Source organism: Sarcophilus harrisii, chromosome 5, assembly GCF_902635505.1.
Source record: "Sarcophilus harrisii chromosome 5, mSarHar1.11, whole genome shotgun sequence".
Taxonomy (NCBI): Eukaryota; Metazoa; Chordata; class Mammalia; order Dasyuromorphia; family Dasyuridae; genus Sarcophilus; species Sarcophilus harrisii.
The window spans coordinates 90,441,845-90,461,017 of record NC_045430.1 but is presented as its reverse complement, the minus strand read 5'-3'; the positions used below and the strand labels follow the sequence as shown (position 1 = coordinate 90,461,017).

The window sequence follows — 19,173 nt, the reverse complement described above, 5'->3', positions numbered from 1 at the left end:
GGTTGTCACTGCCCCCTGACTTCTCAGGAAGGTCGTGCACTTTTAGGGGAGATGGGGAGCTGAACCAGACATTGTTAGCAGGTTCCCTCTGGGCTGAAGGGTCTTATATCTCACCCAGAGTTTCCCCACTGTCTGTGACCCTCTACAGTACATAGCTTAATTAATGTATTTTATTGCTAAAAATACTAATCATCATCTGAATTTTCAGTGAGTCTAAAATCTTTTTGCTGGTAAAAGGTCTTTCCTCAAAGTTGATGGCTTCCGACTGTTCAGATAGTGGTTGCTGAAGGCTGGGGTGACTGTGGCAATTTCTCTATACAAGATAATAATAAAGGTTGCTTTGCCTCTTTCTTTCACTTGAACATTTAGAGACCATTGTAAGGTTATTAAATAGCTTAATTTCAATATTTCTGCGTCTCAGGGAAAAGGGAGGCCCAGGAAGAGGGAGAATGACTAGTTGGTAGAGCAGTCAGAAGACATAACATTTATCAATTAAATTCGTATATGGGCCTAATTCATGGTGCTTCAAAACAATCACAATAGTAACAACAAAGATCACTGATCACAGATCACTATAATAAGCATAATATGATATTTGAAAATGTGAAATGTGAAAATTATCAAAATGTGACACAGAAACATGATGTGAACACATGCTGTTGGAAAAATGGCACTAATAGACTGCTCAATGAAGGTTTTGCATAAACCTTCGATTTGTAAAAAAAAAAATCATTATCTGCAAAGAGCAATAAAATGAAGTGCAACAAAGCAAGATGTGTCTGTATTCTGTTTTTCTTTGTTTTCTAATTATCCCATATATGTTATAGTGGAATGAGCAGTGAGTTCAGAACTAGAAGACTTGACTTCAAACCCCACCCTTGATACCTTGCTTTGTGACCATGGGGGGGGAGGGTGAAGGAGAATAACAGCTGTCATACCTACAGAAGAGGGTCATTGTTAAGCACAAATGAAATAATGTTTCAAAATTATAAAAGGTGTCACATATGAGTTATTATTATTAGAGTCCAACAAAATCTTAAACTTTTTCAGGACAGACACTATGATTTATATTTATTAGCACTGTGAACCTATAAGTGCTCAGTACCATCCTGACTGCTAATGGTAGGTAGGAATATTGGAAAACAGAGATGCAGTGATAATTTGGGGAATTCTTTTTGTATAGATTTTTACAAGGCAACTCATATAGAAATATTGGAGATAATAGCATAGATCAAGTTGGTAAGATTGTCCTTTTAGGACACTCAATGCCACATATGGGGCTAGAATAGTACAGAAGGATTATATATTCATGTAGGACTGTCTGACTGAAATTGTGACCAGATTTTATGACTTCCCTAGTTCTCGGTGGGAAAATTGCATACTGGCTGTGGAGTGGATGCATCTCTCAGCTAAGCATTGGGCTATAGACCTCCTCTGAAATTTCCTCCAATTTTGAGATTGTCAGACCTTCTGGAATTGTTAGATCTAAGACTAATTGTGATGTCGATGATGGAATAAGGGAGATAAGTCCCATGGGCTTATCTTCAGCATGTAGCCAGATGCAAGGAGTCAAATAGGCTTAGGAAACAGGAAAGTTTATGGAATTCTTTTGGTCCTTCAAGTGCTTTGAATGGGGAGCTTAGGTACCAAAATTTTTTAGAAAACTGAAAATTAATAGAGCAGGGGTCAAAGGTAAAAGTTCCTGGATTACTCCCAATTGGTTATTGGTATCTGCCTTCTATTAGCTAGATCTAAGATCGAGTTCTGGCTCTATCATTGTCTCTCTATTCCATTAGTTAATATAAGGGGGAACATAGAAACCGACACGTCTCCATCATTAAATGATGCTCAGCACACTTTATTCACCCCACCTGGCAGAGGAGGGGGTATTGTCCTAGGAGAGTTCAATCTATGAGGTACAGTGGCTAGGACAAGTGCTGTCCACAAAGACAGTCCAGAGTATTGATTTTGTAGGCAGAAAGAGGGAGGGAGGCAATAAGTTAAGAGCCATATAACTTATGAAAAAATAATACATATATTTCTATGTATCGCATATCCTATTGATGTGTTTCACCCTTAGAAACCAATAAATAGCATGAAAAACAGCAGCTAGAGTCTTTGTTTGGGGCTGGGAAAGTGTTGGACAGCTTCCCAGATGGAGATTTAGGTAAGCCTGTGTCCCCTTGATTTCTCAGCTGAGACGCAGGTAGTGGATAGCATTCTATTCTGCTTGGCAGCTTGGAATACTAAAGATCAAAGACCAAAGAAAGGTACAGAGTCTAGACACTTAAGAAATGGGTCTTGGGGAAGAGTGAAAAAACTAGGGTTGGGAGCATTATGGAGTCCCAGGTAAGGGAGAAGCTGGAGGAAGTCTGGGGGTCTTTTGCTGAGGAGATTTCAGACTAAAAAAAGGTCAGTAGGGGGCCACTTGGAATCTGATAGGAAAAGGGGAAAGGAATTATTAGTGTCACAGACTTGAATACTCCTATTTTAGATACTGATTTTTTTCTCTTGTGTCTTTAAGACTTTCATTTTGGGGCTGTAGCATAGCTGTAGAGGACAGTAGCTAAGGAGAATCCTTACCCACCTGTGCTTAGATTCTCTATCCTCAGGGGCTCCAAAGGGATTTAATTAAACCTTCATCATGGACCACTGAGAAAGAAGGCAGGAAGGCAAAAAGGCAAGGCATAGGATGTTAGTCCTGGGAGAAGGAAAAGGGCAGCAAATCCAGTCATAGATGACCAAGAATTGGAGATTCAAGGCATTTCTGTTTCTCTCTTGGGAGGATGGGAAGGGGACAATTTTGGCAATGTGGCTATATTAGAGATAATGAGAACTTTGCCTTTTTGGGTAGAGTACATAGTTAAAGAATAGGAATCCTGAGTGTGAGAGCATAGGGACACTAGGACAAGGGGTCCATGCTAGGCTCCACAGTAGCTGCACCTGAATAAGCTAAGATGAGATTCTGTTAGCTTTCCTCTAGTCATGTAAGTAGGGTTTAAGTGTTAGCAACATCCATGAGAACTTGGAACTAGATGGGAGAAGGGTGCTTCTTTAACCCTATCTTCCAACTAAATGGCAAGAATATAAGGTTTCCCTGATGAGGAGATGGGAAGCTGGCTCAGGAACAGGCCAGCACACTGTTCCTTTCCTGGGGGTGATTACATTTGAGCAAATTATCAGGGGCAGAAGGAAAAGGGAGGGACAGTTAGGCACCTAAGCTGAGCACCTAGGAGCCCTGAGGCTAATTCTCTCATCCCACCCAGAAGAACATCTAATTTCTCCCCTAGGTATCCCCACACCCTGCTTACTTTTAATACTGTTAAGTGTTTGGGGAGCAAGTAAAGGTTGGTAGCCAGGAAGGCAGTGGGCTTTCATCTTCCCTGCTAATCTGGCTCATCAGTGGCACCCAAGCTTCCTTTCCTCCACCCATCCCCTGGAGGTGCCAGAGGAGGGACAACAACATGAAGGTGACCAGAGCAGGGAGCAATGGCAGACTCGCTCATTTCATTCTGTCCTGAGGCAGGAACTTGAGAGACATATCCAGGACAGAGGATCCTGCAGATCGATCAGTCATTCAGATCCCCCAACCTAAAGTAAAAACTGGATGTAGGGGGAAGGAATCAGAGGAAGTCCTAGAGGTGACAAGGAATAGAGGCAAGATTGATCCTGAAGTCCCTTTAGTATGTCCAGGAAAGGAAGCAAATGGCTTTGACTTCTGGGTGGAAATTCCAGAAATGAGTGATGTTGTCGGGAGGTTGAGAAACAGAGTGGAATGATCATTAACCCCCTCTGGACACCTTCTCTTGTTGACGTTGCAAGCAGGCTGTTGCTTCCCTCCTCTTCCATGAGTCACTCCTGTTATTGTGGGAATGGCGAGCTGGGTCAGGGGGCCAGCTGCCTTACTGAGTGGCCTCAGATTCCTGAGAGATGAGTTTCTCAGACATCTCTGTTATCTTGATCACTGGACCCCTGTTCTTCCTCCTTCTGGATGGGCTCTTTGAGAGTCCTGATTTGGAGACAACTGAAAGGGAAGTGAATATGGGAGGTGAATGGGTAGTATTTCATAGTCCCGTCCCAATCCATTCTTCTTCTCTGATCTACCCTCTTCATATATGCAAAATGAATATTTTTTAAATTGCACATCTGATTATCTTGCTCCTTTACTCAAAAAATCTATGGCTCCTAATCTTATGCCTCTAAGACAAAATACAAAATCTTTAGCTTAGCATTTAAGGCTCCCCCACTCCCATTTGACTTCCACCTATCTTTTCAGCCATTTCTTATTATTTCACTTTATATGTTTTATATGCAGATAAATGGACATATTAGCTGCTATTTCTAATACTTTGGATGCCATTTTGGACTGGTACCATGTTTGGGATGCACTCCTTCCCCACCTTATTCAGCTGCCATACTCCTAAATGCTCCTATACCTCCATTTATTAGTTTTCTTTACCTCTGGAAATTATTTCGAATATACTTGGTATTTATTTCTCTGTGTGCAGATTCTAGCCCCTCAAGCAGAAGATAGACTTTTTGAGGTTAGTTTCCTTTTAATTTTAGCTTTCCCGGGCCTAACCACCCCATACATGCCATAGGCACCTAGTACATGTTTGTTAAATTGTTTGGAGCTGTTTTTAGAGCCCTTCAAAAAAGGAATCAGGCTCTCAAACTCAGGGATCCCAACCACTGTCCACCTTCCCTCCTATATAAGATAAAATAAATAAACTCACCAGGTCTGGATCGGGACTGGACAGTACTGACAACTGCAGAGGAAGGAGAGTCCATTCTGGGGAGAGAGAAGCAGGAGATCAGGTAGAGAAGGGAGCTCCTCTAGTGACTCCAGCAGAGGGGGGAAAAATTTATGAGGATTCCTCCTATTATCGTGCTGTGTTAACCTGGGCAAGTAGTATGTCTCTTCTTCCATTGAATAAGCTTTCTGATTTCTACTGTCCTATTGCCTAATTTCATTTAAGGCTTCGATTCCTGGACTTAGGGATTGTCCCATTCTATAGCATATGCTAGAAGTGTTTTTTTTTACTTTAAAAAATGACATCGAGTGTACAGGGGGTGGATAGAATATTCAACTGGAAACAGGGTTCTGATTTATAGGTCTAGATAAATCACTAACTTCATAAACTTTGTCAAATTGCTTAATAATAATAATTGCTTATGTTTATAGAAGTTTTTTTGCTTACAAGGAGCATATATCTCATATCATGTGAGATAGGAAGGACAAGTATTATTTTCATTCCCTGATTTTACAGATGAGGAAACTGAGGCCTAAAAAGGTTACATGATTTGCCAAAGTCACATAGAACAAGGAAAAAAGACCTTCCAATTCAAAAGCAAGTGTTCTTTCCTTTACAGTATGTGACCTCTTTGTATCTCAGTTTTCCTATTTGTAAAATGAGTAATCAGAGTTCTATTAGATGACCTAGCTTTAAATCCTGTAATTCTCAGGATCTCCCCATCTTATCTGGGCTTGTTTCAGTTCACTTTCTTTACCTGCACTCCTCTCCTTCCACCAGCTTCCTGTAGGTGGCAATCTCAATGTCCAGGGCCAGCTTGACGTTCATTAGCTCCTGGTAGTCCCGCAGCTGGATGGCCATGTCCTTCTTGGCTTTCTGCAGGGCCTCCTCCAGCTGGGTCAGCTTGGCCCGGGCATCCCGGAAGGCCAACTCTCCTTGTTCCTCTGCTGTCTTGATGTTCTCTTCCAAATGCAGACACTACAACCAGGAAAATGAGGAGAGATTGTAGAGAGAGGGGGACTGCAGCTCAATTTGGACAGTTTGGGTAGAAAGACAATAGGTTATCCCTCAGGTGTGGAGGAATCCAGTTAGATAAAGAGATGGGATAAATGGGATGGTAGAGTGCTTTACATTTCCTAAAATAAAGACCTTGAGCAATGAAAGGCAGTGCGCTATAATGGATAGAGACCTGGCCTTGGAAGACCTGGGTTCAAGTTCCATTTCTGACACATCCTGACTGTGTGACCCTACGCAAGTCACTTGGCTGCTAAGTAATTTTCTAAGACTATAGTTACAAAGGAGATTCTCATCCTCACTGATAGAGTTTCTATATTAGGTATTCCCTCTATCATTGAAATCATAGGTTCAATCCCTATCACTTCTATCATTTGAGATTTATAACAACCCTGTGGGATAAGTGAGAAAAGGGTTATGAATAAGCTCAGTTAGAAGCAGCTAGATGGCATGAGACAGTGCTTGATAAATGCTTCTTTCTTTTTTCCCATTTTTTCCCATTGAGAACCAGAGAGATTGTCACATCCAATGCCACAACTAATAAGAGGAGGAAATGTACTCTAAGACCTTTAAAGGCTAACAGTCTTTTTGGTTGTCCACTCAGAGAGTTTGGACGAGATAGACTCTATCATTCTTTACAGATCTAAATGAGACTTGAACTCAGGCTTTCCAAGTCTAGGTCCAATTAAGAAATGCTTGTTGACTATATTAATGGTTAAGAATATTAAACTTTGGCCATGCCTTTTTTTCTCAGGTGGTTCAACTGATGAGCCCTAGTCCAATTTTACTGGTTGAGAGACACGGGAGAGGAAGTTTAGATGTGCATGCATCTCCCCCCTGATGGGTTGGCCCCTTTAAGTTACTCACATGGCTTTTGAGGGAGAGGATTTGGGACCTTAGCTTCTGAATTTGGATGTTCAAGTCGGCGATTTCACTTCGGCTGTTTTGAAGGCTGTTCCCAAACTCAGCAGATCGAGCTGCCCTCTCCTCCAGCTGAGAATTAAACGAGTCAGTGAGAGACATGGTCTAGTGAGGGAAGATTCTCTGCTTTTTTCTCATTCCATACTTCTCTTTTGTATCCTCAGTGATTCTCTCCTCCCCCTTTCCCCTAAAGCTCTCTTCTCCCACAGTTTCCTTATTATTCTCTGACATTTCTTTTTCTGTTTTTTTTATCCCACCTTCTGCTTTCTTCTTTCTGTTTTCTTCTCATTTCCCTCCACTGATCTCCTCATCCCCCCCAATTTCTTTAATATCCTTCCTTTCTTTTATCCCTCACCTTCTTATTCTCACTTTAGATCCATGGATCTTTCCATTGTATGAAGCTGCTTCACTCACCTTCTATTTTCTTGTCTTCTTTCTCCCAAATTTATTTCCTCCCTTTTTCTTCTTCACTCTCTATATTTCTATCTCTTCCCTTCCTCCCTCTCTTTTCCTCCATTTCTGCTCCCTCCTATTCTCCAATGTCTGTTCTGTTCATTTTTTAGATAATTGGATTAAGTGACTTGCTCAAGGTCACAAAGCTAATGTCAAGTGTCTGAGGCTGGATTTGAACTCAGGTTTTTCTGTTTCCAGTACTGGTACTCTACCCATTGTGCTATATTCTCTATTCTCCCCATGTCTTCTCTCTCCCTAGCCTTTATTTTCCCCTCTTCCCCATCTTCTCTGTTCTCCCCCTCTCTCACTCTCCAGCCTCCTTTCTTCCTACATTCTTTATCCTTCTCTCTCTTTCTCTTATCCGTTCCCCCACTTTCTATTCTCTATCCTCTCAAATATATCCTTTCATTTCTTCTCTCTTCTTCTCTTCTCTATCTCCTTCCCCTCATCCTATTTTTCTCTCCCCAGAAACCTGTAGTTTAGATTCTGAACATCACCAGATGATGTGGATTCAAGTATATGTATCTTGAATTCCATGAACATTTATAAATGCCCATTGAATGAAAGACATTGGACAAAAATACAAAGATAAGTATAATACTGTCCCTGCTCATGAGGGTCTTTAGTTCAGGAAGGGGGGAAGACATGAATTTGAATCCCCATGTGATGAGGGAGAATGAACTGAATATAGAATATAGAAAGCAATTTGAGAAACTGAGGAAAAGGAGTCCCTTTTACTCTCAGGAAAAAAAATAAAGGGATGTTAGTAGCATAAGAGAAGCCTTCATGGAGATGCTAGTATCTGAGTTAAGCCTTACCAGAAGGCAACTTATTCAAAATATAGTGGGGGGAGTCCATTCCAACTACATGGGATTGTATAAATAAAGGTGTGAAGATAGAAAAGGCAAGACTAAGGTTCGAAAATGGTGTAGAAGTCAATAGCCTTAGCCTGACATCTAGCATCCATGGTGAAGAGTTGGCAAGACTGGTTATGTATGGTAGAGCCATGTTGTGGAAGGTCTAGAATGCCCCAATGGTCAGGAGTTTATAGTTTTTTCACTAGGGAAATGGGAGCCATTGAAGTTTTTTTTTTTTTTTTTTGTTGCTGAGGCAATTGGGGTTAAGTGACTTGCCCAAGGTCACATAGCCAGGAAGTGTTAAGTGTCTGAGCCCAGATTTGAACTTAGATCCTCCTGCTGATTTCAGGGCTGGTGCTCTATCCACTGTATCAACTAGCTGTCCCCATTGAAAGCTTTTGAGGAGACATGATTAAAGGAAGGTTAGTTGGTCAGGAGTGTGAAGGAAGCATGGATTTAGAGAAGTTAAGACTAAAAATAGGATAACAGTAGATGGGTTCAAATCCCACCTTTACCTGTGTGTCTTCAGATAAATTCTATAATTTTCTGTGTGTTTTGGAAAAATCATTTAATTTCCCTTGGCTTTGGTCCCTTCATTTGAGGGTATTAGATGGTTTCTGACATCCTTCCAGTGTTAGATCTAGACTCTTAGGCTACTATAAGACTCATTATGAAACTAGTATAATCATCCAGGGGAAAGTCAATGAGGACCTGATTGGGTTAGGGGAGAAGGGGACAGAGAAAAGATATGGCAGAGGTGGAATATACAACCTTTGGAGATTGAGACAGTGTTGAAGGTCAGAGGAGAGAGTCAAAGTCTTATACCATATTTTAAAATGAAGCAATAGGTATCCAGAGAAAGAACTATGAAGTCTTAATGCAGAATGAAGCATACTGTTTTCACTTTCTTAAATTTGTTTTTTCTTTTTGTGGTTTTCCCTTTTGTTCTGATTCTTTTTTCACAACATGACTAAAATATGTTTAACATGATTGTACATGTATATTGAATTGTTTGCTCTCTGGGAGAGGGAAGAAGGAAAGGAGAAAATTTTGGAACTCAAAATCTTATAAAAATGAGTGTTGAAAATTCTCTTTACATGAGATTGAAAAAATAAAATAATATTAAATGCAAGTACAAATAAAAATCTAAAAAAGATGAAGTGATGGAGATAGGAGGAGGAACAGGTGGGGAGAGGGAGAGAGTGATGAATCACTTTTGGCCATATTGAGAATAGAGACCAGTACAAATGGAAATACAACAGGCCTTATTTTCCTAATTAGATATAAACTCCTGGAGAGCAAGGACCTCTGTGTTTGCCTCCTCAACTGCCACATAACAGAAGCAATACTTGATGGATTGATTTGTTTCCTCTCTGCAGTATCCTCCAAGAAAAACACAGTTTATCAAGGTTGGAAGGCACCTTGTTTTGCCCAAGAAAATGTAGTTCAGAAATTATTTTTGTTTTAGGTTAATGAGCAAGTTAGTGGAAATGTCAACTGGATTCTGGTCTAGTCTCCTCTAGTCTCTAGACTAGACTATCTCTTTCTCGTCATGTATTATGCATTTTATTTCTTCCCCACTTTCCAAATTTCTCTCACATTTGGTCTCACAGTTGTTTCATGAAATTTCTGATGTATTCCTGAGTTTACCTTCCTCATCCTCTACACTCACCTTTCCATTCCTTCTCTGGCACTTAGCTACCTCCCCATTCCTAGACTAGGACAGCTTCCTGGAGTCAGCCCCCAACTTCTCCCTCTCAACCTTATGAAATGCAGTCCATAACCTACCTGCAAAATCTCCCTTTTCCCTTCCCTTCCTACCATCCTGTTTGCCCTTACTACAGTCCTTACTCTGCTTCTGGAATATGCTTCAGCCTCCTCCAGACTCTTGGCAGCAATGGCATCATATTGGGCCTTCACTTCCTCCACGATGCCACTGAGGTCGATGTGGCAGCGACTGTCCATTCCTACAGTCACTGATATGTCCTTCACCTGGGCCATCAAGTCCTGGAGTTCCTGGAGGGAGGGAAGAAGGGAAAGAACAGGTTTGAACAGAGAGGAAGAATGCAAGAGATTCCATGGGGTGCCCATCCTCTATTATCTCAGCTCCTTTGTTTTTACAATAGGGGATGTCCCAGCATGTTCACTTCCATGAAAAGAGAATGAAAGTATTTGTGGTATTTTAAAAAAATAACACAAAACACTAGAATGGAAAGAGAGGACTTGAATTCAAAACCTCGCTCTGTATGATATTGGGAAAATCAATTCTCTTTTCTTTCTCTACCAAATAAGGGGATGGGATTTGAACGAGATGATCTGTAAGGTCCTTTCCAGCTAGGAAGTCTATGATTAATATTTCTCACGTGTCAGAGTTCTTACGTTATTGCTTTTTCCTTTCTTTCCTTTCCTTTTTCCTTCTTTGCTCATCCCCTCTGCCCCTAAGCCTTCCCTCCTGGATTCCTAACCCAATCTACACACTCCTTTTCTAGGAAGTCTTCTCAGATTATCTTCTCCTAATTCCATTTTTTCCTGCTTTTCCCCCATTGCCTCAGCACTGAAGATAAGCATTCTGCTCATCTGTTTCTCATCCTTTCTTTATATTTGTCTCATTCTTCCTAAGTACTTCATGTCTTTCCCATAAGATTGATAGCTCCACGAGAGGAGATACTGTGTCTCTTTCTTCCTTAGAGCTCAGTTGAGGATGGAGCCTAGTGAAGGGTGAGTTAAACAACAACCATTTATTAAAGACCACTGTGTACAGTGTTTTAGGAGGGGGATATGAAATTTATAAGAGACATGTTCCTTCAGTTTATGGAAATAACAATTGACAAGGTATATGACATATTTTTGTTAATTAGTTCAGTTTGTCTGACTCTTCAAGACTATGGATTATTCAGAATAGCTATTGAGGGAAAGGGAGACTTCATGGAGGGGGAGGTATTTGAGTTCGACTTGGAAGGATGAGTGAGAATTCATCAGGCAAAGTCGGGTGGTTTAGGAAGGTTATATTCCAGACATAGAGAATAACATGGACAAAAGCACAGACACTGGAAAATATGGAGGAGAGTGAGGAGTTCAATTGAACCAGAAAATCATTTATATCAATGATAATAATATGAATAAAGGCTGGGAAAGTGCCAAACATGGAGATCCTGGAAGAGAAAGACTCCATACCCAATGGGCAATATTCAGAAATTAAGAATTTCAGTAATTGGGGTTGCCTTCCTTCATGGGCTGGCTGCAGGGCTAGTATGGCTCCGGCTCAGAGGTACACTCTTCGTTTTTGTTTTTTTTTCAGGATATATTCAGGGATAGCAGCCTCTAATTTCTTTATTGACAACATTAGAACTTGGTTCTAGGGTGGGACAATATCTCTCCAGGTTTGCTCTGAGGCATAAACCTGATGATCAGAAGCAAAGCTGAAAGATTGTATGGGATTGTTTTTAGGTCCTTCTGGTTCTCAATTCTATGATTTGATGATTCTTTCCAGTCTTGGAGCTCATGAACTCAAATTAATAGATGGGTGATGGGAGGAGCCTAGCCAGATCTGCAGACAATGGGATCTTCTTAGTGCTTTACATATAGAGATAGGATCGGGCCTGAATCTATATTTTCATTGATATGTAGAACTTTAGGCTAAGAAAACTATTGAAATGGGTCAGTACTTTTTCTGCAACGCATAATTGTCTAGAGTTGCCAGAGAACTTAAGAAACTTTTTTGAGATCACACAGACAATATGTCAAAGGCTACTTTAATTCAGGTCTTCAGAGTTTTTGAGGCTGGCTCCCTGGCAGGTAAGTGGGCCATAGTGTATGGAGCATCAAGGTTGGAATCAAGAAGCCTCATCTTTCTAAGTTCAGATCTGGCCTCAGACACTAGCTGTGTGTTATCCTGGGCCAGTCACTTAACCCTATTTGTATCAGTTCCTTCATTTTAAAATGACGTGGAAAAGGAAAAGGCAAACAGTCTAGAATCTTTGCTAAAAAAACCCTAAATGGGGTCACAAAGGGTCAAACATGACTGTAAAATATCTGTTTTCTCTGTCATTATGACTTGATCTTAGAGAGTTTGGCTTGGACCTCTAGTAGTCAACCCACAATTATCATTTCCCCCCTTATCTCCTTTGTTCTGATCTCTCTACTTTCTGTCCTTGTTATGCACCCAGTCTTCTGAAGAGCTATTTTGTGACCTGGGAACTCACCATTTTGCCAGACAGATGAATGGCCAAGGAATTATTGCATTTACTCAGGCCCTTTTATTCCCAGCATCCTCCTAGTCTCTCCCCTGACCGTCCTCCATTTTTCTTTCTGGTGAAAACCAGGATAAAGAATCCTAGACTCCAAATATTACAGCTGGAAGGGACTTAAGAGATGCTTTTCTTTGACCTGATCCCTTTATAGATGAGGAAACTGAGAAGTTATTGATTAATTTAACGTCACCCAGAAGTGGATTTTATAAGAAGAACCTGAAGGAAACCTTGGAACTCATCTAACATCATCTCTTAATTTTATAGATGAAGTTCAGGAAACTTAAATTACCTGTTTGAAGTCATAAATATAGTAACAGAGATGGAAATCACATCAATATCCTCTGACCAGACCATGTGATACTGATGTTGATCTCTTTTGCGGGAGGAGAGGGACAGTCTTTGTTGTACTTTGTTTTTAGTAGGCCATTTTCCCCCATCTTTTCATGCTCATGAGGCTGCCAGAGAACTTTTTTTTTCCTCACCTGCTCATACACAGTTTTCATCAACTCCACAAAACTCTGGAGTCCTTGTAGTTTGGCTTCCAGCTCTGTCCTTCGAAGACACTCGGCATCCAGATCCTAGTGGGAGGGAGTGATCAGTGAGGAAGATGTAGGAGGGGTACATTGGGATTGAATTGAAATGAGGAAAGAAGGATATTAGGGTAATGACAGGGCAAGTATTGGGGCTGTCTCAACAATAGGGAGTGAAAGTGTCCTCCTAGGAGAGATCCTAGGAACTTAAGGGAAGGAGGAGGAAAAGGATCTGTGAGAAGAATCTAAAAGACTTCTGGGAAAAAGGAGTGCGACAAGAACAGTGCCCTATCTACCTGTTATGTGATTCTTCTTATTCATATATTTGCCTATTTGATTTTGTATTTTGGGATAAATGCTGATGCATTTGCAAAAAAGTGTTAAAAAAAAAAGCCAGGTGGACCTAGTGGAAATCAGAAAACAGGGTTAAGAAAAATCAAGCCATGGGTTTGGGGAAGGGCTTTTAATCTGGGGTCCATAAACCCCTTGAGGGTCCATGATTTTGAATAGGAAAAAGTTACATTTTTGTTTTTACTAAGTCTGTTTTGGATTTATCATTTCCTCCAGTTATGAAGTATTATTCCCAGAAGGGTTTCATAGGCGTCACCAGATTGACAGTGTGGATTGTAACATACTCAAGATTGAGAATTCTTGGGAGGTAAGTTCTGGAGGTAGTGGGGTGGGGGTGCATAGTACCTTCTTTAACTGGACAAAGGTGAACTCCATGTCAGTTCTCTTGGTAATTTCTTCTTCATATCTGAGAGGGACAGAAACAAAAAGAGATTCAATTCCTCTATTCAAGCTGTAAGTATGTTGTTCAGAAATCCCTTTCCCAAAGGATAACTGGAAATAAAATGGATAATTTTGATTACATAAAATTGAAACTTTTTTTTTTAAACAGAAAGTCAGTGCAATTAAAACTAGAAGGGAAACAGTTAATGGGGTAAAAATCTTTGCAACAAACTTTTTATTTATTTATTTATTTATTTTTAGCTTTTTAAAAATTAATTAAAGCTTTTTATTTTCAAAACATATGCATGGATAATTTTTCAACATTAACCCTTACAAAACCTTGTGTTCCAATTTTCTTTCCCCTTCCCTCACTTCCTCCCCTAGATGGCAAGTAATCCAACATATGTTAAACATGGTAGAAATATATGCTAAATCCAATATATGCATACATATTTATACTTAATGTTCAAGAAAAATCAGCTCAAACAGGAAAAAAATGAGAAAGAAAATAAGATGCAAGCAAACAACAACAAAAAGAGTGAAAATGCTATGTTATGAACCACATGCAATTCCCACATTTCTCTTTCTAGATGCAGATGGCTCTCTTTATCACAAGATCACTGGAACTGGTTTGAATCATTTTATTGTTGAGAAGAATCATGTCCATCAGAATTGATCATTGAATAATCTTGTTGCAACAAACTCTTCTCATAAAGGTCTCAAATATCTAAGATTTATAGGGAATTGATTCAACTCTATAACCCCAACAGCCAGTCCCTAAAAAGATAAATGGTTAAAAAGTAGGAACAGACAGTTCCAATGCAAAGTCTTGACAACCAAATTTTAAAAATACTCTATATAACCCAAAATAAGAAAACAAATTGTAAGTTTTAATTTCCTGCAAACTATACTTTTAAGTGTTTTATTAAAGCCTTTTGTTTTTACATAGTTGTTTCTGGATATTACCCTCCCTGCCACTCACCCAGAACTATGAGTTCATCTGACAAGATATGTAATATTCTGCCTTTCACAAAGGAAGAGAGAGATAGGTTTCATTATTTGTCTAGGACTTTTTTCCCCCCATTCATTTGGAATATAATTATTTCTGGTTCTGGGTTACCTTTTGTATTTGAAGTGTGTGTATGGTGGGGTATGGGTGTTGGAATCTTTACAAACTGTTAAGCCATTGGAGTTGATTTGATCTTAGAAAGAGATATTTTGGGCCAGAACTTGAAACAAGGTACTAAGTGGAACTGATAGAAACAATGCTTGTGTTCACACCTTTAGAGAGCTTATAAGTATCTAAGTACTCAATGGAGTTCACACGTTTGGGAGAATCAGGGTTTAGAATGAGATAACTGAATTCACACCTCCCTTAGGGCCAGAAAGCACTCTGGGAGATAACCCAGAATCCTCTGTCCCTCCTTGGTTCCAAGAGCTCTTGCAGCTTGTCCTTTGCCACCTTCACTCACTCCTGGCTCTCGGTCTCCCAGAGTGAGGATTACTCTGGCTGAATATATGGGTTGGAAAAGATGTCCTGGGAAGGATAGAGAGTTAAGTAACTTCAGGGACCAAGAGGGATGAGGACAATCCATCTAGGGATGACAGGTCCTTTAGGTTTGGAGTAGAACCTAACTCTGACCCTGAGGCAGACTCCAGCTGACAAGGTTAGAAGTGAACCCTGAACTTCAAAACTTTCCAATTGGTGCGAGGAGGAAGAATACAGAGAGATTCTCTTTTGGAATATTTGAAAAACTATCGCAAGTTCAGAGATTGAGAGATAGAGGAGCATGTAGCAGGACCACCTGAACCCCATTGCCAACTCCATCTAGCACATTACTGGGGGGAATCCTTCGATGCCCCTATCCTCAATTCTCCTTCCTTCCTACATGTCCCTTCCACTGCCCAGGTTCACTTAAGTTCTCTTGTGAAATGGAAATGGGAGACTCATATTCCATATTTCCACAGTGAGCTCATAAAAGAGTTAATGACCCTAACAATCAGGGTCACTTTCTTGCCCCTCCTCCCACCCCCATGCTGTGACTCTCCATAACTCTCCAGCTTGGATTCTCTGGGAAGCTGCTGAACCACTCCCATTATCCAAATTCTCTATCATCATTAAACTTCTCTCTCTCTGGGACTACCTGATTCTTCTCTTCCTGTAGCCTCTTTCTTTTGAGAAATTTTTCCTGATCGTATATTCAACTTAGTTTTCAATATCCTTTCCCCATCTGTCTTTTAATCAAACTTCCCTAGAGGTCCTGCCATTTCACCCCCTCCTCCTGTTCCATGACTCTGGTTTCACTCTGTCCCAGCCTGTCTAACCTGCCTCCAGCACCCTGTTTACACCTCACCTTCTCTTCACACAGGCTGCTTATAACCTTGTCCCTACTTCCATTGGGAATCCTCTCAGTTCTCCTCCTCTCCTCTCCTTATTCCAATACTATCCCTACTCCTCTTACCTTCCCAACTCTGCAAATTGCCTAACAACAAATTTTCTAATGGTTTGCAAAGCATTTTCTTCACAACAACCCTGCAAAGTCAATGAGTATCTCATTTTACAGGTGGGGATATTGAGAGTAATAGAAATGAATGACTTGCTGAAGTTCATACAACTAGGAAAAAATCTAGACTTGAACCCCTATCCTATGACTCAAACTCTGGGGCTCTCTGTTTCATCCTGCTCTTTTTTCTGGTCTGTTCTCAAGGAAGCCTTCCCTAATTGATTCCATTGATGATCCTTCCTCCATCTTCCCAGCTCTTATGTCTTCACTTTATTACCTGGTCACTCCATACTTGTGCCTTAGTTTATATATTCCATTAGGTCAGGAGTTCCTCAAGGGCAGAGGTAGGGTTCCTCTAGGAAGATCCCTTCACCAAAGCTAATTCTTTAGGACTTAGGGACTAACCTTTGTCTTAGACTTTGTGTATTGTTGAGTTATTTATAGTGCTATGGCATTTAGGGTTTTCTTGGCAAAGATACTGGGATGGTTTTCTTTTCCATTTTACAGATGAGGAAACTGAGGCAAGAAAGGTTAAGTGACTTGCCTGGCTAGCAAATGTCTGAGACTACATTTGAACTTTGGAAGCTGCGTCTTCATGACTCTAGGTCCATATTCTATCCACTGTGCTACCTGGCTGCCTATTTTATTACTAGACTTAATTGTTGCTACAAGTACCTAGAACTAAGCAGCAGAAGAGATCTCCTAATAGACCAGAAACAGAAATGAGGGGGAAGGGGGCATATACTGTCTTCTTAGGAAGGTCTTGCAGGTAAGGACTAGATAGATTGATCTGTGAAGAATCGTCCTTGGACATTGCTGTTGCCATTCCAAGTGTTCTTTGCTGGAATGGGGCTGGAATGGGGACCCTATCCACTGGACAGGGCATGATTAGGTTTCTGCATTCTGGTTCTGCCCCACCTAATACTCTTTGATCTTGTGTAACTGACTCCCTTTGGATAATGGACCCGAAAATTGCTCATAAGCTCTTCCCCTCCCTCCCACCTGCCCCCTGATACTCAGCCTGTGGCTGTACCAGCTATGACCTCTGCCCAATCATGCAGAGATCTCTGGTATTTCCCTTTCCCTCCATTCTGGGCATTCTTCAGGTGACCTGAAGATTAAAGCTGTGTGCACTCAAGGATTCGGAACTTCTGAGTTGCCTAAGAGATGGGTCCCTTCTCTTCTCTGTTTCCCCCCTGCAATTCCTGAATCACTTTCTGGTGGTAATTATAGTTGGCCCTCCCTGCCATGTCCCAGTGACTGCCCCAGACCCATGTCACCAGCTGGCATGATTCCCCAGGCCCCATAGGGATCCTGAGTGGGAGTATCTACCCACAATCTTGACCTCTGCCATCATAGCTCAGCAGGAGCACATCTGAGAGAGAAACCAGGTCTACTGGAAATGAGGCTACTGGTCAGAAGGCAAAGAAAGCCCCTGGCTGTCCTTGAGTCCTGGGCTCTCCTAGGAGATGCTATGGGGGACAAAGTCCTGAGCTGAGATCCAGGAGACTTGGATCTATTCCCAGCTCTTCCCTAACTTCTCCGCACAATATGGGTGTCTCTTAGGCTATGGGCCTCAGTTTCCCCATAAGATGAATAGTGGCTGTTCCCCATTTCTGGAGTGCTTTCCTTTTTTTCTTTCTTTTTTTTTAATCTCCAGCTATGTAGGCTTCCTTCAATATTCAACATTTCATTTTCTTCAAGAGGTCTTTCTGCAAACCTGTCCTTCTACAACTACCTTTCCCTTGCACTGTATATATCACATATATGAGTAGTGGAAAGAGGGCCAGGCCCGCAGGCAGGAAGATCAGAGTTCAAATCTGACCTCACATGCTCACAAACTGTGTGATTCTAAGCAATTCACTTCACTGTTTGCCTCAGTTTCCTCATTTGTAAAATGAGCCGGAGAAGAAAATTCTTTAGTATCTTTACTAAGTAAACTCCTAATGGGATCATGAAGAGTCAGATATGACTGAAAATTGACTAAACAGCAACACCAAGAGCACTCTTCTCTGCTCTGTCCCATTTTACAGATGACGAATCTGAGACTGAGACAGATCTGATGCTCTCCTTGCCTAATTTCTAATAGGCTTATTCCAATTTCTTCTGTGTTTGTTGCCCAATTCCTTTTTTGTTTGAATGTCAGGGACATTATATTCGGAGAGCCACATGTTCTCCTCCCCAGTTCCTGTTTCCAAATGGAGGAGGGCCCAGGCTCAAAGAAAAGGTCACCTGGGAGGGGTCCTATGGTTTAGAGCAGAAGGGCAATAGAGCAATAGTTTTTACGGTTCTTGACTCTTTTTGAGTCCAATATGACTTTTGGTGATCCTATTTGAGGATTTCTTGGCAGAGATACTAGAATGATCTGCCGTTTTCTTCTCCAACCCATTTTACAGATGAGGAAACTAAGGTGAGCAGGGTTAAGTGACTTGTCCAGACAGGGTCATAGAGTGTCTGAAGCCAGATTTTAGAGTAGATGTGCCCAATTCCAGCTAGGCATTCTATCTACTGGGCCACCAAGCTGCCCGGAAGTGGCATTAATGATCATTGAATTCAACCCCTTCATTATCTAGAGGAAGAAAATGGGGAACAAGGTGGTGATGTTTTAACATTATCTGAGGTCATATGGGATTCTCCACCTCTTTTTCCCTGTTCTTCCCTTTCCTAGTTCCTCTCAGCCTTTCCTCACTGGACTGAATGAAACATCCCAAGTATGGCTTCTGTGGAAGTCTGGACATTGACACTAAGGCTGGTTTGTAGGGTGGCATCTGACTTGGAGGCAAAGGATTGAACTTGGGAACATACCTGGGTCCTTGCTAACCCCTGAGCCTCCATACAACTCTCTAATGGAATAAAAACAGTTCTAGACATGGCCAACGTGGAAATTGGTTTTGCTTAACTTTATATGTTGGATCCAAGGCTTTCTTTTTCTTTTTTTTTCCATCAGTGGGGAGGAAAAAGAAAGATAGCTTGATAATTAAAAATAAAACAATTTAAAAACAGGCAGTAAATTTCAGTAGAAACCAGGCAGGGGATGGGTCCAGGGAAAACATTAGTAGGCTGGTTCTCATGGAAGCATAATATTTCCATTGTCTGTTCTCTTGTCCCAGTTGTGCCTTTCTCCCAGGACTGTGTCTGAGAGAAGGAGGAGATAAGGT

General features: G+C 41.0%; 1 protein-coding gene across 1 annotated transcript in view; it reads right to left on the bottom strand.

The window, feature by feature from the left end:
* Nucleotides 1-1,832: 1,832 nt before the first annotated feature.
* The window catches only part of KRT80 (keratin 80), a 33,431-nt gene continuing 16,090 nt past the window's right edge, over nt 1,833-19,173 (bottom strand). Inside the window, exons 3-9 of the mRNA XM_012551496.2 lie at nt 13,476-13,536; nt 12,732-12,827; nt 9,851-10,015; nt 6,636-6,761; nt 5,512-5,732; nt 4,737-4,792; nt 1,833-4,024 (exon numbers count right to left, since the gene is read on the bottom strand). Coding sequence (XP_012406950.1) covers nt 3,903-4,024; nt 4,737-4,792; nt 5,512-5,732; nt 6,636-6,761; nt 9,851-10,015; nt 12,732-12,827; nt 13,476-13,536 — 847 coding nt within the window. The 3' untranslated portion in view covers nt 1,833-3,902. The remainder of the gene's footprint in view (nt 4,025-4,736; nt 4,793-5,511; nt 5,733-6,635; nt 6,762-9,850; nt 10,016-12,731; nt 12,828-13,475; nt 13,537-19,173) is intronic.